Source organism: Salvelinus sp. IW2-2015, linkage group LG33 (genome assembly GCF_002910315.2).
Source record: "Salvelinus sp. IW2-2015 linkage group LG33, ASM291031v2, whole genome shotgun sequence".
NCBI classification, from domain to species: domain Eukaryota; kingdom Metazoa; phylum Chordata; class Actinopteri; order Salmoniformes; family Salmonidae; genus Salvelinus; species Salvelinus sp. IW2-2015.
Genome location: NC_036872.1, coordinates 12,230,577 through 12,258,460, shown reverse-complemented (window position 1 = coordinate 12,258,460; position 27,884 = coordinate 12,230,577). Strand labels below are relative to the sequence as shown.

The following is a 27,884-nucleotide window of genomic DNA, read 5'->3' as shown; positions in this document are numbered from 1 at the left end:
CAGTAAAGACAGAGAGAACAGAGCAGACCATCTGAAACCTCAACACATCAGGGACAAATTCCTCCCCTCCTTGCAAGAACTCAGGGTCTAACCAGATAGAGATGACACAAACAGAGGAGAATGATCAGGAGAAAAGTTGTAGACAGCTGTAGTTGTACCGTGGCTGTTCTGATCCCAGAACCCCTTCACACAGTCCTTGTCTGTCCAACACACTTTTCCGTAAGGAGGGACCTGTAATACACAGACTCCTGGGAGATGAGTTGGTTCTAGTCATCAAGTAGTGTGGTTAATAGAAGTGATATCAGACATTATCATTTACAGGAATTGGGTAGGGACGTCCTACTGGCACTCTACCTCAGGGCATTTTCCTTGCCTTTGATTTTTTGTAACAATGACATTGGTCACCACGAAAAATGAATTCTTTCCCTTAAACAGAAAGTYCAACAAATGTATAGAAAGTCAGAACCAATGTACAAATATATGCATGTATTATACAAATCTAATATGTGTATAATATACAACAATAAAACAACAATGTTTGTAAAACACACACGTATGAACGCACACACACACCTGTGATGGCCCACTGTAATCCACAACGTCCCATACTATATCACCAACATCTGGTAAACTGGTCAAGGCCACTCCCTTGACCTTAGCAGTAACAGAGCTGACCACATAGTCGTGTTCTTGGTACTCCTTGTGCCAGAGCATCATAATGCTACAAAATAAAACAATATTTGATCATGGTATTAGGCAAATTGGAGTAAGTTAGCCTACTTTGATATATATCCCTGATCGTTTTAAAATACTGTTGGCATGGTTACAAGAGATACAGTTGATGCAAGTAATACATAATTATTTTAGAATATAATCATTATATAAAACATTCATACTTTATTTTCATGCACACATTCTTGATCAGTCAAGGCGCGTGGGCGTTCGTAGTCTATTGCCGTTATTACCGCAAGATGAATCATTCTGCAGAATAGCCTACTCACCAGATGAACATCAGTATGACTCCGTTAAATGTCCATTTCAGCGATCCCAGCCTTACACTTTGTATTCGGACCAGTTTATGTGTTTCATACTCACATAGATTTAGCAGTTTACAAGGCATTTTGGATAAGTCTGACTGAGAGAAAGGATCTCTTCTGACTCATACTTGGTTCTTTCTTCTCCTTCCTCTGGGTCAGCTTGCAGCTGTTGCAGTTCCATTGACCGAACAATATTCTACGTCTGTGAAATTCAAGACTGGTCCAGTCATCGTTGTTGTGGAGGCAGTGTGCGTGCACATCCCTACTGAGCAGCCAAAGCGGAAAACAAAGTCGTCTTTGTCGATTGTTTTATGTTATTTGCTACTTTGAAATGATTTGACAATAAATTGCTTGAATAATAATATATTCATATTGAATAACGATGTAGGCCTTGGGCTATAGCGGCAAGAACATTAAAAGAGGTAAAGGATATTAAATTAAGATTTCTGTCACTATCAGTATTTGCATATCAAAGGGTCACATATCCTTATGAAGGGTTTCATTGTATCTGGGCAGGGGCACAACTTTCACTGGGGAAGGGGGGCATGTCTCCCCACACATTTTTGTCCCCCCCAGTATTATCATTGTAATGTGATACAAAACAAGGCAACGGTGTGCAGACACCTACGAGTGGTCGGGTAGGATTTTTGGAGTGTTTATCCGACTGGATTTAGGACCATGTGGAGATCACAGAGTGGGTAGAAAGGCTGTGTGAAGGCAAAGCCTCTGGAAGTCTGTCTGGGCCAGCACAGGAGAGTTGAGCATAGTTCAGTGTACGCCTTGCGCTCTTTCATAGAGTTGTGAAAGGAACAGAAACTAGCTACTCTTTAGTTGACTGACGTAGCCGTCAAGGTAACTGCTCTTTAACAGAAAAAAAACTAAACTAGTGTTTATTCGCAGTGCTGAGCTAGTATTGTAACTGACATGTAACATCCCCTCTCTGCTGAAGTGAATGAATAAGCTACACTAGTGAGTAGCTACCACACAGCCAGGTCAGCTCTAACTTCTAGTTATCTGTCAGATAGCGATATGAGATGGCTATTATTACTATCTAACAGCAGTTGTTTGTATGGATATGTTTTGTAGCCTTTGTTTTGTTTGTATGGACATGTTTTGTACCCTTTGTTTTGTCACATTTCAGAAGTAAATGAACTTGACAAGCTTTCGCCAGTTGATGTACCATTAGAGAGAGAGCACCAAAAGTTGGCTTACATAAACTATTATTTTTGCCTCAATCAAACTAGACAATGTGAGTTTTATTAGTCAGTATGTCAATGTAACGTTATTGATCTGTCAGTTTCCCTAGTTAATTCCCTACTTTTCACACTGACACAGCAGGGGCGAAAATCTGAGATCAACCTTGGAGGGGACAATTACATTAAATTTTCTCAAGAGCAATTCCTGAGGGGGACACCAAAAGTAGTGCTGTAACACATAGCATACGTTGTTATATGTTAAATGTATATTGAGGAACCATAATTCCTACAACTGGATAATTGATAGGTACAGTAGTTAACTGAAGGGTTTTCCCAACTTGTTCAAATGTTTAAATCATTATAATTCTACTACTAATAATAGTTATAGCAGTGCTCCTTACCAGTCCAGTATGTATGTAGGTATTCGTACTTACAACCAGCAATATCAAGAAAGGTCAGTAGGTGACAATGGTACTGTACACTGTATGGGTGTAGTTTTCATAAATACAATGAACATGGTGTGATCACATCTAAAAGAATCTCCATTGAGAACCATCACAAAGTTGGTCTCCGTAATTGAATTGACCTTTAATTTGACTTTTTCTGATACAATTTATATAGTCATTAAATATGTGCACCTGGCCTGAGTTTACAATATTTTGCAAGAACAAAAAGCTTAAAATAAGTACAGTTCTAAAAGCAAAATAACTACTTCAATGAAAAACCCAATCAAACAAAATATCTTCAGTCAGTGTCTCAACTCTTCAAACAGCAGCTATGGACAAGTATGTCGCACAAAGTATGCAATTTTAAAATAAAATAACATGAAATAAATCATTTGTAAGTGTACTGAAAACTACTAACAAAAAGAACAACTATCAATTACACCATGGGTTCTCAAACAGGGGTCCATGGACTATTGCAAGGGGTCCGTGAAATAAAAAGTGTAATGAATGTAGTCAGTACCACAAGGTTTCCAGTAGTTTACATATAATATAGAGGGGGTGGAGGTCCTGTAGGACCGCTCAAAACCTTGCCTGCCTTGCCTCAAAATATGCAGGGGTTCCAGTACCCCAAAAAGGTTGAGAACCACTGCTATACACACTACTGACAAAAGAACCGAGCGCATATGTTTGCGGGTTTCCTCAACAACACATCAGTTGGCACTTTCGCAATGCCCTCGCCTGTTGTCTCCGACACCTGTATAGCCAATAAACTCCTTGTGAGGGACATGGTCATGGTCAACATTAACGCAGACAGACATTCTCCTGTTTCAGCACCAGAGACATCTTGAGTACCATCAAAACAATTAATGAATTGTACAATCGGAAGACGCTAATTCAGCTGCAATGCCTCGAATGACTATTGGCCATGATGGTTCAGAATTCATTCTGTGCTTTGGGGCCTGTGTACATTGTGGTACGCCTCTGTTAACCACTTCAGTAAAATGGGATCATCCTCTTCTGCCCTAAGTTTCAAAATCTGGTATAATTCCCACTGTCATCCGTGTGGCCTCTAAAGGCTTGTCTCTGTCTACTACATGCGCACCGAACTAACAATTTTCATCAAGCAATGCTTGCGTCATCCTGCTGTTTCCCCCACGCGCTGGACATAACTGGCAACTGATTGGATTTAGCTGTGTGCTGTTACAATTACAAAGTGGCGGTGGGTTTGGCATTTTTGATGTGCTTGATTTTTCAATGGCTTTTCTCCAGTTCCTAAATCCTGCACTAATGAAGGCAGCATCAGCTCTTTGGCCAAAGATGGCTGGCTTGAAACCCTTGGCTACAGTGAAAACACAACACTCCTTTTATGGATGGATTATAATGTAGCCAGGGGAAATCGCGAAACCATCTCTCTTGAAACGTCAACACTCTGTTGGCAAGAGTTTGCGGTTCTATAAATTGTGGTGTGGCTGATATGGTTTTTGTGCCATCACTGTGGTAACTGGACAATGCTGTGCACTGTCCCTATACTGGTGCGCTGGCAACAAGGGTGACACTTGGTCCTGCGTGGCTGTGACACTGTCCTCTGAAGTCTCTCTCCTGGCTCTTTCCTTTCACTACCTAACTGACTCATTCTGTCTCCTAGAAAATAAATAAGGTGTTGCCGTACTCTAACTACCGGTACCAAACTACACAATTAATCACACAGCAATACATGCCGTAAACAAATCTTAGTTTAGTCACCAGTTTAAGTTGAGAGTGGGTATCCATGGCATTTTCCAATTATGTCCTATTTTTACAAGTCAAAAAATTGAGAACCTTTCAAATGTTGCCAACAAAGACTCACAAACTTACCTGAGACTCCGTCTGCCAGTCTGTCCTGCATATCTGTCCTCAGCTCTGCTGTCTGTGTGCCATCTGTGCCTGCTCTGCTAATGACATCATTGTGAAACATTTCCATTAGCATTTCACTTCTTTCTTATGAACATTTTATCAACTAGTCTTTGAGATATTAGGATACTAGAGTTCTACTATGCGTTTTGGTGTACTGACAAATACTCTTGATGTCTCGTCTTCTTCTAAATGTTCACCATTTTTCTACCTGGCTGGCTGGCTGGCCTACGCTGCACACACACACATTTACACAACACATGCTGCAACCTTTTGTAATTTTTAAATATTTGTTTTCATATTGGCTGGCTTCCAACAATAGCTGAATCTGTAAACTAGCGAGCACCAATTCCGTTTCTGTGTGTTTGCTATATAATCTTTGCTACCTGGTTAAATAAAGGTTAAATAAATAAAATAAAAAAAGTTCACTATGCGACAATTTATCTTTTGCAACGAGACCATTATATACTATTTAAGACAATGGATAGAAGAGAGTGTAGTTTCTGTTCTGTTCAGTTTGGACTTCAGTTTTATCGCTACCTTATAACAGGGACGTCGAACACTACAGCTGCATGCTGATCTTGAATAAACTGATGATAGCAAAGATTCCATCTTTGACGACGCACATAAATGGAATAGGTACTAGCTAGCTTGATAGTTAATGTTTGCTTTAGTTTGCGCGCTAGCTCTGCAAATTCAGCTAGTGTGTGAACCCTGCAACATAAAATAAATAAATAACATTGCTATGGACCTGCTATGGATTGACTGGATTAACCTCACGTCAGTTACGTACATGTCCCTTTCGGACAGTAGTTACGAACCCTCTATTACCTTGCCAGCTAAAGAACTGGCAGTGGATCAAACCATTGTGAGGCAAAGGGCGGGGGGGGTCGCAATCTTTTGAAACTTAAACGCGCTATTAAGTGTCTATAATCAGCACAAGTGCTTTCATTGCGTATTATTAATATTATTGAAATTACATAGTTATGTTTACAGTGATATATTGGGGGGGACAAATCATATTTTTCCCAAGATGGGGGGGTCGTGTCCCCCCCGTCCCCCCTGGGATTTCCGCCTATGTGACACAGTAATAAACAGCTCTAACATTAGAGGCTTCACTATCATGGTGCACAGAAGAGGTCTGTGCAGGACCGATTTCTTAATCCCGCTCCCGCCCGCAGTCCCGCAATGTTATTTTAGGCGTGTGTAACGCAGCTCACTTGCCAGCCATGGTCCCAGCAATTTTGCGCCCAATAGGCAATATCAAATGTGCAACAATACCTTAAGAAACAGGTTAAATTACCAGAGATTCTGGCATGGCCCTTATATTAGGCTATCTGTATTACTGAGCTATATCAGCCAATATGCTAGATGTACATTGAAGCAAGCAGAGTAGGAGAGACTTGCACTTCCTCTTGAGCTATTTTTATAGCCTACCTTTAAGGAGTGGGAAGAATTTCAGACTGAGAAATATGGGTGATCAATATTTAGGCCTATTTCTAGGCAATGTAGTAAACTATAGCCTAATCATAGGCCAATTTAGGAAGTACATTTCCTTGGAAAGATAACTGCCCCGTGCTTCTCCGTCCATGTATACATAGGCTATAGCCTACTCTATTTAATTGAGACCACACACGCACCTGATTTCGCAGGTATGGCTACTGAACTGGAAGCAGCAAGAATGAAGAGAGTGACACTTGCTACATTTTGCATAATCCTATAGGATATAGCCTACCTTTTAGGAGGACTATTTACAGGCAGAGACAAATAAATGGGTAATCCATACTTATTGAAAATGAAAAGGCGCAACGCTCACTCAGCATAGTAGCCTAATCTATGTGTGCGTTGTGCGTTTTCCTTTTCAATCATGATAAAAACATTTGATTGCACTTCGACTCACATTGGTTGAGCGCCTTCCACTTCTTTTCATTATCAATGTTTATTTACAGACACTGTAGTAAACTACAGTCTAATCATATTTAAGTTAATTTCATCGCTTACTCTATTTCAATGAGAACACACATACTAGGCGCCCAACTAGGAGAGGTAGGCTACTGAAGTTGAAGCAGCGAATTCTGAGTGTGTGAATAATGCGAAAATATGTGCTTTTAATACAATAGGTAGGCTAACGCTTACAAAGCAGAAAGAGGACAGTTTCAAAATAATCTGTGGGACAACAAAAATATTTTCATCCCAAAGTCGTCTGTCTGACCGCCCGCTCCCGCCTGTAGCATGGAAAATGCCAAACGAGCCATAATCTCTGTCGGGACCAGCAGATCCAACACTATGCTCATCATGTCTTAGCAGGATCCGACGGTGACAAGGGTCCCAGCAGGGTCAGACAGCTAGGGAAGACCAGTCTATGGAGCTCAGGTGAATTTCGCAGTATGTTTAGTGAATGATACAAAGTTCCATCTTGAATTGATGGGTAGACCTACAGTAGCTACATGACAGCAGGTTAAGTTTAAAGCTACAGTCTAGGATCTGGGAATAATGTTCATTTCAATTATTGAACCATTTCTTCTATTTTTGGATAACATAATGTATAAATGTACACCAAGGTAATTATTTGTCATGCCTCATTGTAGGAGGATCAGATGGTGACAGGGTTTCTCAGCAGGGTAAGGCAGCCAGGGAAGACCAGTCTGTGACAGAGGTGAGGTGGATTTTTGCAGATACAACACTTTATTCTCTCTGTCCAGCAAACACTGGACAAGCCAGATGCTATTTTAAGTCAGTCTGACAAACTTCCAAAGTTGATTTCCAAACTGTATCAAGGGTTGATAGAGGCTTTTCCCGATGATACAAAACATGTAAAACACAAATGTGAGGAAGACCTGGGAGACACTACTGATGATGATGAATGGATACAGATATGTTTGAATGCCCAGTCATGTTCATATAATCTCAGACATAAAGACCATCCATATAACATACTATATATGCCAGTGAAACTGAATATCATGCTCTCAAAAATTGTATTATTCTGCTGGAGGTGTAAAACACAAAAGGGGACATATGTGCATATGTTATGGTCCTGTGAAGGCTGGCTGAATTCTGGCAAATAGTATGTTCTTTTATCTCAGCATGTCTACAGATTCTCCCTTCTCCCTGTTTTTGTTTGTTTGGAAATGTTGATACTGGAGACTGTTATCAGAAGAAACTGTGTAACCTAGCATTTATAGTGGCTAATAAATGCATTGCCATTCATTGGAAGGTTGGTTATCCTCCCACAATGTATGGAAGAAATGTCAAGTTATGTACAGTATCACTAGATCTGTTTTAATATTAAAGGTATACTGTGCAACTTTCATAAGGTCTTATATGGACTACTAATATACGACAAAAGGAGTCTGTATTGAAAACATACCCACATCAGGGGAGATGTAGGCAGTCCCTAGCTGCTGGGCTGCTCAGTCCTGGCCATGGGGGTCTGCTGTACTGTTGTCACTCTGGCCTAACACACCTGAAACCAATAATGAATGTTTCACTAAATCAAATTTAAAGAATTGTCACATGCGCCGAATACAACAGGTGTAGAACTTACCATAAAATGGTTACTTACTAAGATCCTAAAGCTGAGGGCGGTGTGTTGGGTTGGGGAGCTACAGGGACGTGGACCGCTAGTGGCAGGACGGGGTGACCCAGCTACAGTGGGGAGAACAAGTATTTGATACACTGCCGATTTTGCAGGTTTTCCTACTTACAAAGCATGTACAGGTCTGTAATTTTTATCATAGGTACACTTCAACTGTGAGAGACGGAATCTAAAACAAAAATCCAGAAAATCACAGTGTATGATTTTTAAGTAATTAATTTGCATTTTATTGCATGACATAAGTATTTGATCACCTACCAACCAGTAAGAATTCCAGCTCTCACAGACCTGTTAGTTTTTCTTTAAGAAGTCCTCCTGTTCTCCACTCATTACCTGTATTAACTGCACCTGTTTGAATCGTTACCTGTATAAAAAGAACCCTGTCCACACACTCAATCAAACAGACTCCAACCTCTCCACAATGGCCAAGACCAGAGAGCTGTGTAAGGACATCAGGGATAAAATTGTAGACCTGCACAAGGCTGGGATGGGCTACGGACAATAGGCAAGCAGCTTGGTGAGAAGGCAACAACTGTTGGCGCAGATATTGAAAATGGAAGAAGTTCAAGATGACGGTCAATCACCCTTGGTCTGGGGTCCATGCAAGATCTCACCTCGTGGGGCATCAATGATCATGAGGAAGGTGAGGATCAGCCCCAGAACTACACGGCAGGACCTGGTCAATGACCTGAAGAGAGCTGGAGACCACAGTCTCAAAGAAACCATTAGTAACACACTACGCCGTCATGGATTAAAATCCTGCAGAGCACGCATGGTCCCCTGCTCAAGCCAGCGCATGTCCAGGCCCGTCTGAAGTTTGTCAATGACATCTGGATGATCCAGAGGAGGAATGGAAGAAGGTCATGTGGTCTGATGAGACAAATAGAGCTTTTTGGTTCTAACTCCACTCGCCGTGTTTGGAGGAAGAAGAAGGATGAGTAAACCCCAAGAAACCATCCAACCGTGAAGCATGGAGGTGAAACATCATTCTTTGGGGATGCTTTTTCTGCAACGGGGACAGGACTACTGCACGTATTGAGGGGAGGATGGATGGGGCCATGTATCGCGAGATCTTGGCCAACAACTTCTTTCCTCAGTAAGAGCATTGAGATGGGTCGTGGCTGGGTCTTCCGCATGTCAACGACCTGAACACACAGCCAGAGCAACTAAGGATTGGCTTCGTAAGAAGCCTCTCAAGGTCCTGAGTGGCTAGCCAGTCTCCAGACCTGAACCCAATAGAAAATCTTTGAGGAGGCTAAAAGTCCGTATGCCCACGACAGTCCCGAACCTGAAGGATCTGGAGAAGGTCTGTTGGAGGAGTGGGCCAAAATCAATGCTGCAGTGTGTGCAAACCTGGTCAAGAATACAGGAAACGTATGATCTCTGTAATTGCAAACAAAGGGTTTCTGTACCAAATATTAAGTTCTGCTTTTCTGATGTATCAGAATACTTATGTCATGCAATAAAATGCAAATTAATTACTTAAAAATCATACAATGTGATTTTCTGGATTTTTGTTTTAGATTCAGTCTCTCACAGTTGAAGTGTACCTATGATAAAAATTACAGACCTCTACATGCTTTGTAAGTAGGAAAACCTGCAAAATCAGCAGTGTATCAAATACTTGTTCTCCCCACTGTATATTGTGTGCAAATAAAAAGCTTTACAGTACTGTTAGGCCTATGATATGAATTATATGGAGGGTGTTGTAACGGCTTTCGTTGGTGGAAGGAGAGGAGGACCAAAATGCAGCGTGGTACGTATCCATAATATCGTTTAATCGAGAATGAATACAAAATGAACAAGAGAATAAATGAAAACCGACACAGTCCCGTATGGTGCAAACACTGAAACGGAAAATAACTACCCACAACCCATAGTGGGAAAACAGGCTACCTAAGTATGATTCTCAATCAGAGACAATGATCGACACCTGCCTCTGATTGAGAACCATACTAGGCCAAACACATAGAAATATAACATACAGAACAAAACATAGAAAAACATAGAATGCCCACCCCAACTCACGCCCTGACCAAACTAAAATAAAGACATAAAAAAGGAACTAAGGTCAGAACGTGACAGGTGTACTGTTTCTGTGTGTTAATGGATAGGTGTATGTGTGTTTTCATTAATCTTTTGTTTTCCAAACCTTTTCCTTGAAATACATTTTTTTTAAATGGGATCCTTCCCATTTTGGGGAGAGAGTTGAGTTATTGACTAGACTGGTGGGGGTTGGGCATGTAGGCGGCTTGGATTGGCTGGGCGTTCTGGCTGAAATTTGATATAGAGGATGTCTTAAAGACAATCAAAAGTTGTCTTTGTACTTTATTTGTAAGAGTTGTTCATTTGTTAGGCTATTGGTTAAAGGTGCAACACAATATTGATTATGGAATTATCATGGATCTAGTTCAGTCTTATCAATCACTTAAACATATTTAATAATCTCTTACCTAGCTTGATGACTGTGGGCATTTTTGCTTACTCTTTGTTGTTCTAAAGACGGCTAGAAGGGCCATGGGTCATATTAGATTATAGATTAGATTTAGATGCCCCCAAAAATGGGAAGGCCCCCAGACCCCCTGCCACATTATGTCCCCCTCTGCAAATACAACTGCTGGGTGATTTAAAAAGTCATAGTCAATTGATCAATAATATAATAATACCCGGAAGCCAACCGCACCAATGTGTCGGAGGAAACACCGTTCAACTGGCAACCAGGGTCAGCCTGCAGGCTACAGGCCCGCCACAAGGAGTCGCTAGGGCACGATGAGCCAAGTAAAGCTCCCCCCGGTCAAACCCTCCCCTAACCCAGATGACGCTGGGCAAATTGTGCGCCATTCTGTAAGACTCCCGGCCATGGCCGGTTGTGGCACAGTCTGGGAATGAACCCGTGTCTGTAGTAATGCCTCTAGCACTGCGACAAATGTTGTAAAATATGTCAATCTATGGGACCAGAAAGGTTCAGTACATTTGTGTGTACCTGTATGTCATTATCACACACTGTTTAGTTCAGTTCTTTGCACCCCATCATTGTGAGGTGTTGTTTGTTTTGTGACAGTTCTATTCAGAGCTCTGTTTTTCCCCGTAATTTAGTCCTCCCGTGTATGATAGTTTTTGTCTGCCTTACTAACGATGCCTTTTGCCTATTCCCTGCATGTACCTTAGCCTATCGTATTTCCTGTTATCAAGCTATTGCCTGATCTCCCGGACGACGTTACTAGCCTTTTCCCTGCCTGTACTGTTGCCTTGTTGGACCCCCTGTGTATGACCTTCCGCCTGCCCCTGGACCCAGCTACCTGCCTCCTCCTGTGGTCCTTTACAAATAAACACCTGCTGCGCCCTGCGCTTGAAACCAGCACTCTGTCTCCCATCATGTTCATTACAGTTAGATATTACTGCACTGTCGGAACTAGAAGCACAAGCATTTCGTTACACTCACATTAACATCTGCTAACCATGTGTATGTGACCAATAAAATTGGATTTGATTTTATATGAATATTGTCATTCTTCTGCAGCAGGGGTCTCTGCAACACCTGCCATAGACCTATTGCCCATGTTTCCGATGTTTTTGTTTCCTTTCACTCTACATGCACACCTTTGCCCAATGCATCATTATTATGTAATGATTTGAGCATCAGCGTGTATCTTGCTTGTTAAACAGGACAAAACTGACTTGTGAACAAAAATAGCTTTGAAGAAAGAATTAACTGATCACGAAAGCTGTACATGACATCATTACAAATAAAATCAGCACCATACTACATCATGGTTTGATCTTCCTTCAGTCTCAGTAAGGGACCCAACCAAACTCCCACCTCATTCCTTTGTTGTTGTAAGTCTCACAGGAGGTCAAGCCAGGTCACTCATGTGGAGACTTGTATATTCTACAAGTTTTATCAGATTAATTGTTTTGTACAGATAATTATCACACTCAAGTTACAAATGCTGGTAAACACTTAAATACATGGAGTTTAAAGATTTTTCAAACAAGTAGTGCACTGGGCCTTTACTAGTCCTGTATTAGGGATGGATATATATCTTCAGCTCTGGACAATTTCTTGCACCACCCACACATCTGCAAAAAAGAATCGCAGCATCCCCACCCAAACTACTTCCCGCTGCTATGGTGGGCAGAGCACTGGATTCTTGGAAAAAATATTCCCTAGAAGGTCATGTTCTTGTCGGGTGTCCACTCAAGCCTTTCAGTCCTTGAAAAGCTTTAGCTAGTCAGTAATTTCGGGAACACTTTACTTGACACCCAGCGTCATAACACATTATGACACAGTCATAACCATGTCATAATAGCTGACGTAACTTGTCACATCCTGTTATAATATAATCATAACACTGTCATGACACATATATTTAGACTTGTTGTGACATATATTGCGTTATTTTATGGCTGGTTATGACACCTACATAAGAGTATAAAAACCTTGGAAACCTACCATGGAATTATTTTATGGCTGGTTATGACATCTACATAAGAGTGTTACCGCAATTTCTAAATACTTCAGACATACATACACACACACACACACACACACACACACACACACACACCTCTATAATAACTTTCTGTGGTTTGTGGGTTGTGATTCTCTTTCAGGCAAACGGGATATATTACGGCCTTTTCCCTGTACCAAACGTAACGTCTGTCAGTAATTAAATAGACTGGCAATGTTCAATTCCTGAATCCTGTTATTTAATGATCACAATTACTGAAATTAACTTAAATGGAGTTTCAGGGAATGCCTTGCTGCGGGTGAAGCAGCTTTTTTGTGGCTGGTGGGACTGGTGCCCACTTGGAGATGGGCACCAGTCCTAGGACAAGGTTTGGGTAAAGAGGGTTGTTGTGACGCATTATTTTCACATCAAAAACACAAATGGTTATATGTTATATGGAAACAATTACACAGCTTGCTGCAAACGAAATGTGTGTAGCCTATATGTGCCATTATCAGTTGCCTGCGCGAATAGCTAAACCTTGGTCAATGAATATCGAACCAAATATAAACAACAAACTTCAATAGCATTTAAAAAATATTTATTGATGAAGAATAAATTACATTTGAGTTACACATAAGTTGTTTTTCCAAAAGACAACATGCATTAGTTTCCTATTCTGGTTATTGCAGGTAGATCATATGTTTTGAATCAACGTTATCGCAGCACAAAATGGGTTAAATGTCACGTGGTAGCGGGTGGTATCACTTGAGGCTATAAAATTTGTATTTGAAGAAAGAGAACAAAGAATCAGAACCTATATAAGAGTCCCTAAGACGCTGCGCAGTCACTCTTTGGCATTAGAGAGAGCAGAGAAGATTACTGCCGGTGCAATCTGCGTCCACGGGTCCAGAAGAAGATGATGATGATGATGCTGACTTCTATCCTTCTATCCTGCGTCTTTACGCTGCAGTGCCTCCGAAGCATGCATTGTTCGCCAGTGCCAGAAAGAAGCAGGTACCAAGCGGCGCCGGTGAGTGCAGTATACTTGAGTTTTATACATTTTCTTTGTTTGATAATATCTCTCAACAGACAAAATTAACTTGATAGTAATTACTGGAAGTTTCATCGGTATTGCAAGTCAACCATTATCCGTGCATTTCAAATTCACCTGCTATTTCAAATCACGCACACATGAGAGTACAGAAAAGTTTGCTTAGTTGTAATTTTTCCAGTTCAGATGTTCACTGCAGTGTTTTTTTTTTTACCTTGTCAGCTCGGGGATTCAACCTTTCGGTTACTAGTCCAACGCTCTTTTTTCGAATGGTCAGTGTGCTATACCCACACTACAGTTTGCATGCAGTTATGAGTGTGCTGAGCCCTGGTTGACAGATACCAATCTGCTAAATGTTTAAAACCAATCTGGCAAACAAACAATCTTGTAGATGTTATGTTCAATATTATTAGAAGAGTTCTATCTCAATACTTAGTGTTAAGATGATGCGCCTGCCCAGTGGACAAAGTGTCATATCTTTCAATGATGACCAATACATGACAGGAGTAAATCACAACATAAGATTTAAACACGGCATCATTAATCCTAAACAAAAAGATGTCTCAGTCGAATACATAACCATCCCATGATGGGACTAAGTCTAAGAAATGTTTCATTTAGAAACTTCACAAAGCCGCTGCCACAGCATTGACACTGACATCAAGAAGGCTTTTATTTTCAACCTTGGCTACCATGGCACAACTGAAAGTCCTGCAGGGTGTGGGGATGTGATCAATAGAGAAGGTAATTGAGTTCTTGTCTCTGCAAGGCAGGAAATTATAATAACTGGGCTACAAATACATTTTGTCAACAACCCCATGAATGAGAGGATAAAGAGATATTGCTGATAACTTGCAATATTAGCCTACTGCCTCAATTACAGAGATTATCAGGTACTTTAAGATGAAAAAAAAGTGACCTCATCAATTTGAGAATGTTTGAGGTAGCCTACTGTAAACCTACTGTATAAAGGACGAAGTATGGTAAACGTCTCCTCAATGGAATGGAGGAAAAGATGTTAGTTTAGTTTCTACTCTTCCTTTTACTGAAATGACTTGCACCTGCGATGGCAACACATACAAATAGTAATTCAATGTTATCCCACTGGTAACACATTGTTTGAATCAATGTTGGTTCCACGTCATTTCAATGAAATTAAGTTGATGTCTAGTTGGTAACTGAACTGAAAATCTGTAGTCTTGTCAATTTGTTTCCCATTGTTGACAAACGAGTGGGTGATTATACAAGCACAGACAAGTTTCTCTGTATGTGGCATCTGGGTCAGGAAACACAGTGCCTGTTTGCTCTCTCAGGGAAAATGGAGGGAAGGGAACACGAAGGGCTCACTGTTTGGATATCTCTTTGTGAATAAAACGCACGTCCCTAGGTTTTTCGTCTTGTTTTGCTCCATTAGTTCTGTCCTCTGGCCAAACTGACTGCTAGACACCGTGAGACCAGAGAGATTACTAGCCTCAGTTAAATAGCATCCACCTGTTGAATTAGGCTACAGCAGCTCCACATCACTGGAAGGCTCCAATGGAATGAAAAGTTAGAACGCTTTGAAAATGAACTGATCGTATTCATTTTCTCAGTTTTTATGGTCCTCAGGAAGCCTCCTCTGTTTTGCAGATGCTTTACAGAAACCAATCACCTTTCAAGAGGGAGGGTTCCTGAGGACCATAAAAACCGAGAAAATTAATACGATCAGTTCATGCAAGGTGAGAGTGGCATCATCTCCTTGATTCTCAGCTCAGCACGAGGAAGTTTGTTTGCCAGGAAAGATAAGAGAGCACAGTAAGTACCCAGGGGATTTGTAATATATCTTCCATTGCCTGGTGTTACTGATTGTGGCTGATGTATTCGATTAAGGAGGATAAGGAGGCAGATACCAATGAATGTATTGATAGTGGTGCATCTATCTCTCACCTCATGAGTTTAATCCTCCTTCCTGTTATAGTGAAATAGTTTGTCTTTATTTACTCAGTTGTATATATGCACTCTCCAAATCCAGACCACATCTGATTTCTCATGTAAACATTCACTCAAGAAGACCAGCTTCTCTCTTCATAACTAGATTCACTCCAGAATGCTTACCAAGTTGCTCAGTTTGCAGAAAATATCCTCTAGTATTGTTCTAATAGGAACGGGTTTTAGTATCCTCCTTCTAAGTTTTTACAAGACATAGTGAGATCTGACAGAATGTCCACATGTTATAATGTCAGGGCTTTAGTATAGATGGAGAAACTTTTCAGAGGCGCCTTGTACAGACATGTTGAGTTGTGCGCTTTGAATATCACTCTGCCAGATCCCCTCCACTGCATTGGCTCAGAGATCTTGTCATCACTGTTACCAGAAGCTAGATGTGTCCATACATGTAATGAATCCCCCTCTCAAAACCCGTTGGTTCACACACACAATGATAAAACAGCCTGAATCACCTAGATGCCCACTTTCGGGGTGTACTACTTCAAAAATTGGCTATTTGCATAGTCAGCAGAACATGAAGATGATGGACTGACTGAGTGGCAGCCAAAGCAGTGGAAGCACAACACCACTGTGTACTGGGTATACACTACATATGAACATAATTACATATGTGTCCAGCCTGTACGCGCAATGGGTATACACACAGAACATTATATACAATACATGCTGTAAATGTCAACAAAGGCATGCAAATTGAGGACAGTCAAAGTTTCCGGTTCAACCCGTGACACCATGGAAGTGAACTTTTACCTTTACCCTGTTGGGAATCTGAGGGGAGGAGCTGTGCTTTCTCTCACCTCAGGGGCTAGACTGGTTCATTTGATTGATGAGGGGGGATAACTTGTCAACAACACTCATTTCTTTTCTCATTTCTCTCTTTGAAACATGTTGAGTGCACACTTCTACTGCCTGTTAGCCATGATTTACAACGTACTGTAGATAGCCCACACTTCCTTTCTCATGCTGTAGGGTATATATATCTTCTTATCACCAAACTAGATTAGAGAGCAACCCTAACATCCATATATTAAGTTGAATTCCAGTTTGCAAACTCTACAAAGTGAAATGCAGGTGAAAGACTGAGAGTTCTGCATAGTGTTCCTCCCCTTGTTTAGGGGCACATAACTCAGGGTAAGGCCCTCTCGTTTTGAGGTCTGGAGCACATTCCACAAATCCTGCTGGACATTGTTCCCATTATAGTGGGGCAGCTAAGCACATTTTGTGATAAAAGCACCAAATTTGGCACATAGGTAGATTTATAGACCCTGAAAATATTTTGATATGTAGCCACCCCAGATTTGGCCCATGCGGGGCATGGCAGCCATTTTTCTAAATGGCCGCATAGAGTAATACTATTTTAATATTCAGAAGGACTATATTGAGGCAAGCACACCACATTTGACACAGAGGTAGATTTGTGTAGCCTGAAAAGATTAAGATATGGAACCACCACAGACTTGGCCCCTGTGGGCCGTGGTGGCCATCTTATAAAATGGCCACTGTCGGTAATACAATGTTACAACTCTAAACATTTTATTTTGTAAACACACCAAATTTGGCACAGAGGTAGATTTATGTACCCTGACAAGATATATACATGGAGCCACAACAGATTTGGCCCAAGGGGGCCAAGGTAGCCATCTGAATTTGCTGCTGATATGGACATTGCAAAGTAGCTTTAGTAGACATTTGTTTACATGCTTATGTACCTGGTAGGATGTGAACCCCAGTCTCCACCTCCAGAACCAAACGTCAGAACCAAAATAAATATTCTGTGCTTGGCCTAGGGAGATTTTAAGCCGAATTCAGTACCTCACGCATTCTACCTCATCTCCGCTACACTAATTAAAAAATTTGACCTACATGACTGCTGTGTTTCTGTCACGCTCGTCATTATGAATGGACCAAGGTGCAGCGTGGTAGGCGTACATTTTCCTTTATTAAATGAACACCGAACAAAAACAACAAAATGCCAAACAAAACGTGAAGCTAATAATAGTGCTGACATGCAACTATCCATAGACAAGATCCCACAAAGCACAAAGGGGAAATGGCTGCCTAAATATGATCGCCAATCAGAGACAACGATTGGGACCGTGGATCGGACCGTGGATCGTCGCCGGTTTATCGTTGTCTCTGATTGGGAACCATAACAGGCCAACATCGACATATAAAACGCCTAGATGACCCACCCTAAATCACACCCCGACCTAACCAACATAGAGAATAAAAGCTCTCTATGGTCAGGGCGTGACAGTACCCCCCCCCCCAAAGGTGCGGACTCCGACCACAAAACCTGACTCAATAGGGGAGGGTCCGGGTGGGCATCTACCGTCGGGGGCGGCTCCGATGCAGGGCGAAGTACCCACTCCGCTCGCAGATACGTCTTCCTCCATGGCAGCTCTGGTGCGGGGATCGTTGCCAGAAGCTCGGGACCACGGGTCTTTGCCGCAGGAACCGGACCGTAGGTCGCCGCCGTAGGAACCGAACCGTGGATCGTCGCCGGATATTCCGGACTGTGGATCGTTGCCGAGGGCTCCGGGCCGTGGATCGTCGCCGGAGGAACCGGACCGTGAATTGTCGCCGGAGGCTCCGGACCGTGGATCGTCGCCGGTGGAACCGGACCGTAGATTGTCGCCGGAGGCTCTGAACTGAGGCCAAATCTGAGCGGGCTTCGTTTCTAAATTGTTTCAGGGTACATGAATATACCTCTGTGTCAAACTTGGTGTGTTTATCTAAAATAAAGTCCTCCAAAACTCTAACATTGTATTACCGACAGTAGCCATTTTGTAAAATGGCTGCCATGCCCTCCAGGGGTCAAATCTGGGGTGGATCCATAGCTAAATGTATTCAGTGTTCATAAATCTACCTCTGTGCCAAATGTGGAGCCTTTATCTTAAAACAGTCCTTCTGAATTCCCAAAAAGTTTTACTGTTGGTGCCCATTTTTTAAAAATGCTTCCACGCCCACAGTGGCCAAATCTGTGGTGGCTCCATATTTAAATGTTTTCAGGGTACATCAATCTACACCGGTGCCACATTTTTACCACAAAAATGCACAACACATTTTTGCAGCTATCGGTCACCCCACAACTCCACAACACGATTTCCTCACAGAGCAGAAGTTAGCTACCAGAGGAGGGTGGTCACTTCAGCAACATGGTATCTTAACCCAATGACAGAATGATTATCTGGTATCTATCGTTCATTTAGAAGACACTGCAGTACACTACCTTTTTTGATCATGAATACACCGCAATGGCTCCTGAATTGCAATGCTGCAGGAGCTGTAAAAGGCCTGCAATTGTACAACTTCAAAAAGCCATCGAGACACTGTGCCACTGACAGAATTTCTCCTTTCTGTAATTTACGCTCGAGGTATGAGTTAATGAGCAGAACCATTTCCTCTGGGTTCTGCAGGGGGATATTTACTGTACTAGTTCCTATGTGTAATGATAACTGACAGTACAGTAAGCTCCAAGCCCACAATATTTTCAGTTATTTTTGACCTCTCATACTCTCACCTTCAGAAATATTTACAGGCAATCATGTTCAGGCAATGTTTCTATTTTTTATTTTACCTTTATTTAACTAGGCAAGTCAGTTATGACCAAATACTTATTTTCAATGACGGCCTAGGAACAGTGGGTTAACTACCTTGTTCAGGGGCAGAATGACAGATTTTTACCTTGTCAGCTCGGGGATTCAACCTTTCGGTTACTAGTCCAACGCTCTAACCACTAGGCTACCCTGCCTCCCCAATGTCAATGTATGCATGGATTATAATAAAAAGTAATGCATTTGGATACATACAGTATTTCTACCAAATCTGGTGTTCTCTAATGATTTTTAAATGATTTTTCTAATAAATGTTGCTCATGTTCCTGCTTTTGCAAAGGGATGGCTCCAGAGGTCTGATCTCTACAACCTGAAGAAGAGAGGAAGAGTCGCCCATCCTCAGGACACACTCAAAGACACAGCCTTGGCCAGAGGAGACCCTATAAGAGCAGCCCTGGTAACTAACAGCACTGAGGTGTCTAACCGCCCCCGCTGTGGCGTCCCTGACTACCCTATGCTGAATGATGTCCTCTACAGGGGGAAACACAGGCAGAAACGCTTTGTCCTGTTCGGGGTGCGTTTGGAGAAGACTGACCTCACCTACAAGTAAGGATATATTATTATTATCATAGTATAACCACACTGTTGAACGGCTTGTATGTATTTAGAGATGGACTTGGACCCAACCAAGGAACTATAATTTTATATATGACATGTTTTGGTGGATAGTTGCCAGTACAACTGGTTATAAAGGTACAGTATGCCCAGAATCCAGTGTTACTCTATCCATCATTTGTTTATGTTTTAAGTCCCCTGTTGAGTCACAGCTCGTATATTCTAACTCAACAAGGCAAGCAGGAGGTGCACTCTCATCACGTTTGCCTCAAAAACAAAGTGTGTCTCTGAAAAGGAGGGACCTACGATGTTATTTCTTTGCCTCCTCCGGAGACTCACGGCATGGAGTGTCTGGGCTGTCTGTCAGCTGGATGCTGCCTCTCTGTCTGTGTCCTCTGGTATCTATGGTATCTAAAGAGCCACTCAGAGAGAGGAGGAGAGGGCAAGCCATGATGGGCTAATGAGACTGCTGGAGTTGAGCAATACATTTGTCTCAATGTGCCCAAGGATAGGAGTAGGGCTCGCCTGTGTCATGGCAGTGTTACATTGGGAGCCCTCATGCTTAGGACAGTGGAATCACTGGGTTTGCCAAGGGCTTTAGTTTGGATACTCCACTTAGGCATGCATTTGATATGAATCAACTTCTTTGATGATTCCCTAATTTGATTTGAATTGTTGACATAAGCTCTCTAAAGAGTTTCTTTGTTTTAATGTAATAGTCATCCTGGGTGGTTTTACCTGAGACAGCTCATGTAAAGGTGAAGGAAGAGGACTGTTATACACAATTATCTTACAGAGCCTGCGGGTCTATGTAACAGCACACCTCTCTGTTGATTTGATGGTTAGATATCAAATCAAATTGTATTGGTCACATACACATGGTTAGCAGATGTTAATGCGAGTGTAGCGAAATGCTTGTGCTTCAAGTTCCGACAGTGCAGTAATATCTAACAAGTAATCTAACACACAAATGTAAAGGGATGAATAAGAACATGTACATATAAATATATGGATGAGCGATGGCCGTGCGGCATAGGCAAGATGCAGTAGATGGTATAGAATACAGTATATACATATGAGATGAGTAATGTAGGCTATGTAAACATTATTAAAGTGCCGTTATTTAAAGTGACTAGTGATACCTTTATTAAGTACATTTATTTAAGTGGCCAGAGATTTGAGTCTGTATGTTGGCAGCAGCCTCTCTATGTTAGTGATGGCTGTTTAACAGTCTGATGGCCTTGGGATAGAAGCTGTTTTTCAGTCTCTCGGTCCCAGCTTTGATGCACCTGTGCTGACCTCGCCTCTGGATGATAGCAGGGTGAACAGGCAGTGGCTCGGGTTGTTGTCCTTGATGATCTTTTTGGCCTTCCTGTGACATCGGGTGCTGTAGGTGTCCTGTAGGGCAGATAGTTTGCCCCTGGTGATGCGTTGTGCAGACCACTTTACCCTCTGGAGAGCCTTGCGGTTGTGGGCGGTGCAGTTACCGTACCAGGCGGTGATACAGCCCGACAGGATGCTCTCGATTGTGCATCTGTAAAAGTTTGTGAGTGTTTTAGATGACAAGCCAAATTTCTTCAGCCTCCTGAGGCTGTCTGTGTCGGTGGACCATTTCAGTTTGTCCGTGATGTGTACGCCGAGGAACATAAAACTTTCCACCTTCGCCACTACTGTCCCATCGATGTGGATGGGGGGGAGTGCTCCCTCTGCTGTTTCCTGAAGTCCACAAACATTTCCTTTGTTTTGTTGATGTTGAGTGAGAGGTTATTTTCCTGACACCACACTCCGAGGGCCCTCACCTCCTCCCTGTAGGCCGTCTCGTCGTTGTTGGTAATCAGGCCTACCTCTGTAGTGTTGTCTGCAAACTTGATGATTGAGTTGGAAGCGTGCATGACCACGCAGTCATGGGTGAACAGGGAGTACAGGAGGGGGCTGAGAACGCACCCTTGTGGGGCCCCAGTGTTGAGGATCAGTGGGGTGGAGATGTTGTTTCCTACCTTCACCACCTGGGGGCGGCCCGTCAGAAAGTCCAGGACCCAGTTGCACAGGGCGGGGTCGGTCTCGAGCTTAATGACGAGTTTGGAGGGTACTATGGTGTTAAATGCTGAGCTGTAGTCAATGAACAGCATTCTTAGATAGGTATTCCTCTTGTCCAGATGGGATACGGCAGTGTGCAGTGTGATTCCGATTGCATCCTCAGTGGGCCTATTGGGGCGGTAAGCAAATTGGAGTGGGTCTAGGGTATCAGGTAGGTTGGAGGTGATATGATCCTTGACTAGTCTCTGAAAGCACTTCATGATGACAGAAGTGAGTGCAATGGGGCGATAGTCATTTAGTTCAGTTACCTTAGCTTTCTTGGGAACAGGAACAATGGTGGCCATCTTGAAGCATGTGGGGACAACAGACTGGGATAGGGATTGATTGAATATGTCCGTAAACACACCAGCCAGCTGGTCTGAGCGTGCTCTGAGGACGCGGCTAGGGAAGCCGTCTGGGCCGGCAGCCTTGCGAGGGTTAAGACGTTTAAATGTTTTACTCACGTTGGCCACGGAGGAGAGCCCACAGGCTTTTGTAGTGGGCTGTGTCAGTGGCACTGTATTATCCTCAAAGCGAGCAAAGTTGTTTAATTTGTCTGGGAGCAAGACGTCGATGTCTGCGACGGGGCAGTTTTTTTATTTTGTATTTTTGTTTATCCGTGATTGACTGATGAGAGGGAGGTTATAGATATGTAACAATGCTGGTGGTCTATGGTGTGTTTCTACAGACTACAGATGATGGTGTGTGGAGTTTACAGTCTCTGATGTTTATATCTATATCTCTTCCTCAGAGTGGTTCGCTTCCCCTGGCAGATGAGTGAGGACAAGGTGCGGCGTGTCCTGCAGGAAGCACTGAGAGTGTGGAGTGAGGTCACACCCCTCACCTTCACTGAGGTCAGCAGTGGAAAGGCTGACATTGTCATCGACTTCACCAGGTACGCATGTGGTAGAGTAAGTGTATTCAAATGTCCGATTACAAGTTACTGAGTTACTAAGTCACTTTCCTGATATGGAGCTCTACTGTAGGTACTGGCATGGAGATAACCTGCCCTTTGACGGGCCTGGGGGCATTCTAGCTCATGCCTTCTTCCCCAAGACCCACAGGGAGGGCGACATCCATTTTGACTATGATGAAGCATGGACCCTTGGCAACTACATGGGTGAGTGTTTGCTTGGTAGGGAACATGCAAGAAGTATGAAGAGTTGATTTACATAGAGCTCTATGTAAAATTAGTACAGTCAGGAAGTAGTTGTCAGCTCTGTGGTTGTACTGTGTATCCCTGTAGGTGTGACCCTCTCCCTGTATCCACTGCAGGCACAGACCTCCTCCAAGTGGCTGCTCATGAGTTTGGACATGTTCTGGGCCTGCAGCACTCACGGGAACTGGGTGCAGTGATGTCCCCTTATTACAGCTTCTCCTATCCCCTGGAGTTAAGCGAGGATGACAAGCTGGGGATCCAATACCTGTACGGCCATCGTCCACATATCCTGCCCCCACCTCCACTATCACCACCGCCACAAATCCCCACAGAGACCAATGAGATCATTAGTAGTATCGTGAGTGTTACATCTTGCCATTCATATGTTTTGAGGTGCTACACAGGCAAATAATAATAACATAAGACATAAAATACAACTGAGAAACTAGCCACACAAGAATACACATAATATGACAGTATGGAGATGCACTATTGATCCTCTTTCTGTTTCCAGCCTGACGTCTGCCAGACAGACTTTGATGCTGTGTCTATGATCCGTGGGGAGCTGTTTTTCTTTAAATCAAGCTATGTGTGGCGCATTCGGGAGGGGCGGCTGGAGGCGGGCTACCCCGCGCTGGCGTCCCGCCATTGGAGGGGGATTCCAGAGAGCATTGATGCTGCCTTTGAAGACCAATCAGGGAGTATCTGGTTCTTTCAAGGTGTGTGTCAGAGATGTTGGCTGTCTGTGCTGTGGTTAGTCATGTCTTATGAGTATAGGATTAGATAAGCCTCAAGTTGAGTACAGACAGGTAAATATACATGTAGACAGACAAGCAGTAAAATGACTGCATTATAGCGTTATGCCCTTTTTGGTTACCCAGAAAAGTGTTCTTCCAAGACCAAATGCAGCAACCTTAAGTAGGGCATGTCAACAGTGACAAGAGTGTTGAATAGCCAATAGTTATGGAAACTATGAAAACTTAGCCCAGATCCTTGCAGGGCCACAGCAAGGGCATCTAATGTATGAAGTTCTCTCTCTCTCTCTCTCTCTCAAAGGTCAAAGCTACTGGGTGTTTGATGCAGAGAGACAGATCACAGGGCCAGAACCTGTGCGCAGGCTCGGCCTGTCAGTCTCCCACATCCAGGCAGCCCTGCTCTGGGGCCAGGACAGCAGTTACAACACCTACTTCTTCAAGTCAGGCAGCTACTGGAGGTTCAGCCCCAAGGAGAACCGCGTCCACTCTGTCTACCCTCGCAACATGCAGGACTGGCGCGGCTTCCCCAGTGATGTTGACGCAGCCTTCAAGGACCAATACGGTAATATATCTTATGAATGAATCACCCAATCAGCTTTACATTTTGAGGTGAGTCCTACATTGAAATGTTCCATGATGGAATAATTATTGTATTGTATTGAGTAGTCCTTTTCACTCGAACCCGTATACGGGTTGAAAATTGCAGATTCGGCCAAGGAAAAGCACCTTAATTGGAACGCAGTGCCTGCACTGTAACATGCTATACATGATGTCAGAGCCCAGGGTCACTGCTTCACAGAGCTGTATGGGTTTTGACTGACAGCTGCTCTGAACTTCAGCACAGCGCGACAAGAAGTTTCCCCCATCCCTCCTGCTAATTGGGCAACTTTAGCTAAATGTTTGTTGTCTGAGAAATGCTGTAAATTACGAGTGGTCTGTGTATTTTTAAAGATGAGACGTTGAGGATTATAATAAATACTGCTTTGATGTTATACAAGCAAGCCAGACACCAGTGAGTCCAAATGTGCACTTCACATTTCCATATCATAAAACTAATGTAATATACAGTTGGAATTCTGAACTTACATGCTCGCAACTAGATTTAGAATTTTAGAATATTGACAAGTGGCAGTTGGGATGTCGAGTGCGCAAACATCACTATGTTTGATGCACAGTTACAAGATGACATGGCGTCATACCCTGAGTTGTTCAGAACAGAATGTGTTTCTGTGTTTCTCTATTGTGTAGAAAATGAGCTGTGGACCACGCATCTGAATGCACTCATGACTCCATTCTATGATCACCAAAATTACTATCTGTTTCTCTGAACTGCTTGGTGAAAGACTTACACTGTAAGATCCTATTTTATAACTTAGCTAGTCATGTTGGCAATAGAATAAACTTAGAAATGATGCCCATCTGACCCAAATGGCAATTCATAATGGTCCGTTTTTGGATTGCGTAAAAATCAGTAATTATGGAAAGGCGGGGATGCAGGGCTGTGTTCCAAACAAAACAACTACAAGTGTGCTTGCTCTAGTTCCTCAATGGCAAAGCTAGGAGAGATAAAATAAGTTGAAGACTCTTCTTTGAGTCATAAAAGTACATTGAAATTACTTGGGAACTGTACACACTTTGGAGAGGTGTGCAGCCACTTGGAGACACCAATTAGTCCTCTCACCCAAACCCTTGTCATTTTTTGGTCTTATATTTCACCTACCCCACATTTCAGGAATATTCTTAGCATGTTACTGAATGTATCCAGAATATTTTCAGATTTCTCTATCAATAAATGCAGCGAATAGTACAGTAAATGTAAAATGCACAGAAAATCTATCAAAATCAGGGCAATGTTTGGATTCAGTCTTGTGTCAAGTGAACTGTTGTGTCCTCACCTTTAGTCTAATAATTTTTCCATAATCTCCAAACTGTTCCCTTTTAATTGCTACCATGGTTATGCATATGTTTTCCGTAAGAAACATTTCAATGTAGCCCAGTCCTTATAGGCCAATTCCCACGAGTGTAAGGAGCTAATAGATTTTTTTTTTTATTGACAGGCTATGCCCACCTTATCCGAGGGAGGCAGTACTGGAAGTTTGATCCTGTGGAGATGAATTTACTAGAGGGGTATCCTCGCTATATTGGAATGGACTTCTTTGGTTGCCTAAATGCATGAATAATCAGTATTAAGTGATGCTGCTGTCTCAAGATCAAACCCAAGTCCAAGTTTAGTCCAACTATGCCCTCGTACTTATGGTCTTCAAATACAACATTGTAATGTTGTGCATTTTTTGGGAACAAGACCATTGCATCTACAGAGGCTTCTTCATCTTCTTCCAAATGTTGAAGAAACAAACTATTTAGAGAGAGACTATTTCTTTACTTGAGTGAGTTCCAAAAAATGTGTGTTCTTCCTCAAATACGTTTTTGTTTAATCATGATCTTAACACTTTGAATGGACTAGATCCCTTTTTCTTCTCAGGGAAACACAAATTCAGAGTTTGGACTTCATGTGCAGCAATGTACTCTTATTTATTTGTTACTGGGTTCGGTTCTAGGGTCAGAAGTTGCGTTGTTCAAGACCATGGGCAGACAGTACAGTGCCATCTACAGTCCAGTACCAACCAATTGCAGGAGGTTCTTTTGAACTATATTATGATGTATAATTTACTCCAGAGATGTTGCAGCATAAACATGTTTGCTTTATTCTTAAAGGGAAATATGTCTAAGGCACTGCAGTTAAGGTGCTAAATCTGTTAATCACTGACAATCAGGGACACCTTTTGTTCTCAAATGTTATGAACACTTACTCAGAGTCTTATATGTATGACATCAAGTACATCGCGTCACATTTAATTTCTCTCTAAGATTACTATACTTAATTCAATAATGTTCCATCCATGGTGCTCTCAGTCAGTGCAAAGGGATGGGGTGAACTTGGTGTTGCATTATGTGAATCTAAGCCATGAGGATAAGTTACTTTTTGGTTCACTGCAGTTTGTCAGTGCAGGACACTGATATATCTGCTTTACTGTAAAATACACTACCGGTCTAAAGTTTTAGAACACCTACTCATTCAAGGGTTTTTCTTTATTTTGACTATTTTCTACACTGTAGAATAATAGTGAAGACATCAAAACTATGAAATGGCACATACTGTATGGAATCATGTAGTAACCAAAAAAGTGTTAAACAAATCAAAATATATTTTATATTTGAGATTCTTCAAATAGCCACCCTTTGCCTTGATGACAACTTTGCACACTCTTGGCATTCTCTCAACCAGCTTCACCTGGAATTCTTTTCCAACAGTCTTGAAGGAGTTCCCACATCTCAAATAAATATTTTGATTTGTTTAACACTTTTTTGGTTACTACATGATTCCATATATGTTATTTCATAGTTTTGATGTCTTCACTATTATTCTACCATCTACAAAATAGTAAAAATAAAGAAAAACCCTTGAATGAGTAGGTGTTCTAAAACTTTTGACCAGTAGTGTATGTATTTGTGATATTTTGTGTTTGACAGCCAATAGCTGCAGCCGGGTAGATAACTTGTTTTTAGTCTGTCTCTTCTAACATTTCGAGTGTTGACTATAGAGCTCAGAAGTATTTCAGGACATAATTGACCTTTAATTAAAAGAGCCATTATATCGGTTCTAATTACATATTAACATGTTTTTCTACTCAAATGTCACATTTACTATGTAAATACAAATATATGAATTCTGTACTGTGTTTTGGTACAAATAAAATATTTCAGCTTGAGTACCTTGTCCATTTTTATGAATCAGATAGATAAATAGATAGATGGATGAATATATACTTAACAAAAATATAAATGCAACATGTAGAGTGTCCCATGTTTCATGAGTTGAACTTAAAGATCCCAGAAATGTTCCATACGCACAAAAAGCTTATTTCTCAAAAATGTTGTCCACAAATTTGTTTACATCCCTGTTAGGGAGCATTTTTGCTTTGCCAAGATAATCCATCCACTTGAAAGGTGTGGCATATCAAGAAGCTGATTAAACAGCATGATCATTATACAGGTACCCTCTA

The 27,884-nt window shown here is 42.0% G+C and overlaps 2 protein-coding genes across 3 annotated transcripts in view; one reads left to right on the top strand and one right to left on the bottom strand.

Moving 5' to 3' along the window:
• The window catches only part of p2rx7 (purinergic receptor P2X, ligand-gated ion channel, 7), a 6,804-nt gene extending 5,327 nt beyond the window's left edge, over positions 1–1,477 (bottom strand). Inside the window, exons 1-2 of one of the 2 annotated variants that reach the window (XM_023979398.2) lie at positions 1,002–1,477; positions 574–721 (exon numbers count right to left, since the gene is read on the bottom strand). In XM_023979398.2, the coding sequence (XP_023835166.1) occupies positions 574–721; positions 1,002–1,120 (267 nt within the window). In that variant the 5' untranslated portion in view covers positions 1,121–1,477. The remainder of the gene's footprint in view (positions 1–573; positions 722–1,001) is intronic. The other variant, XM_023979396.2, reaches the window with a different exon arrangement.
• Positions 1,478–13,407: 11,930 nt separating this feature from the next.
• mmp11a (matrix metallopeptidase 11a) lies at positions 13,408–27,590 on the top strand. The gene is made up of 8 exons (XM_023978176.3): positions 13,408–13,651; positions 19,556–19,821; positions 22,658–22,801; positions 22,893–23,026; positions 23,182–23,423; positions 23,580–23,784; positions 24,122–24,382; positions 25,878–27,590. The coding sequence occupies exons 1-8, from the start codon at positions 13,538–13,540 to the stop codon at positions 25,994–25,996; spliced, it is 1,485 nt and encodes a 494-aa protein (XP_023833944.1). The 5' UTR covers positions 13,408–13,537; the 3' UTR covers positions 25,997–27,590.
• The last annotated feature ends 294 nt before the right edge of the window (positions 27,591–27,884 follow it).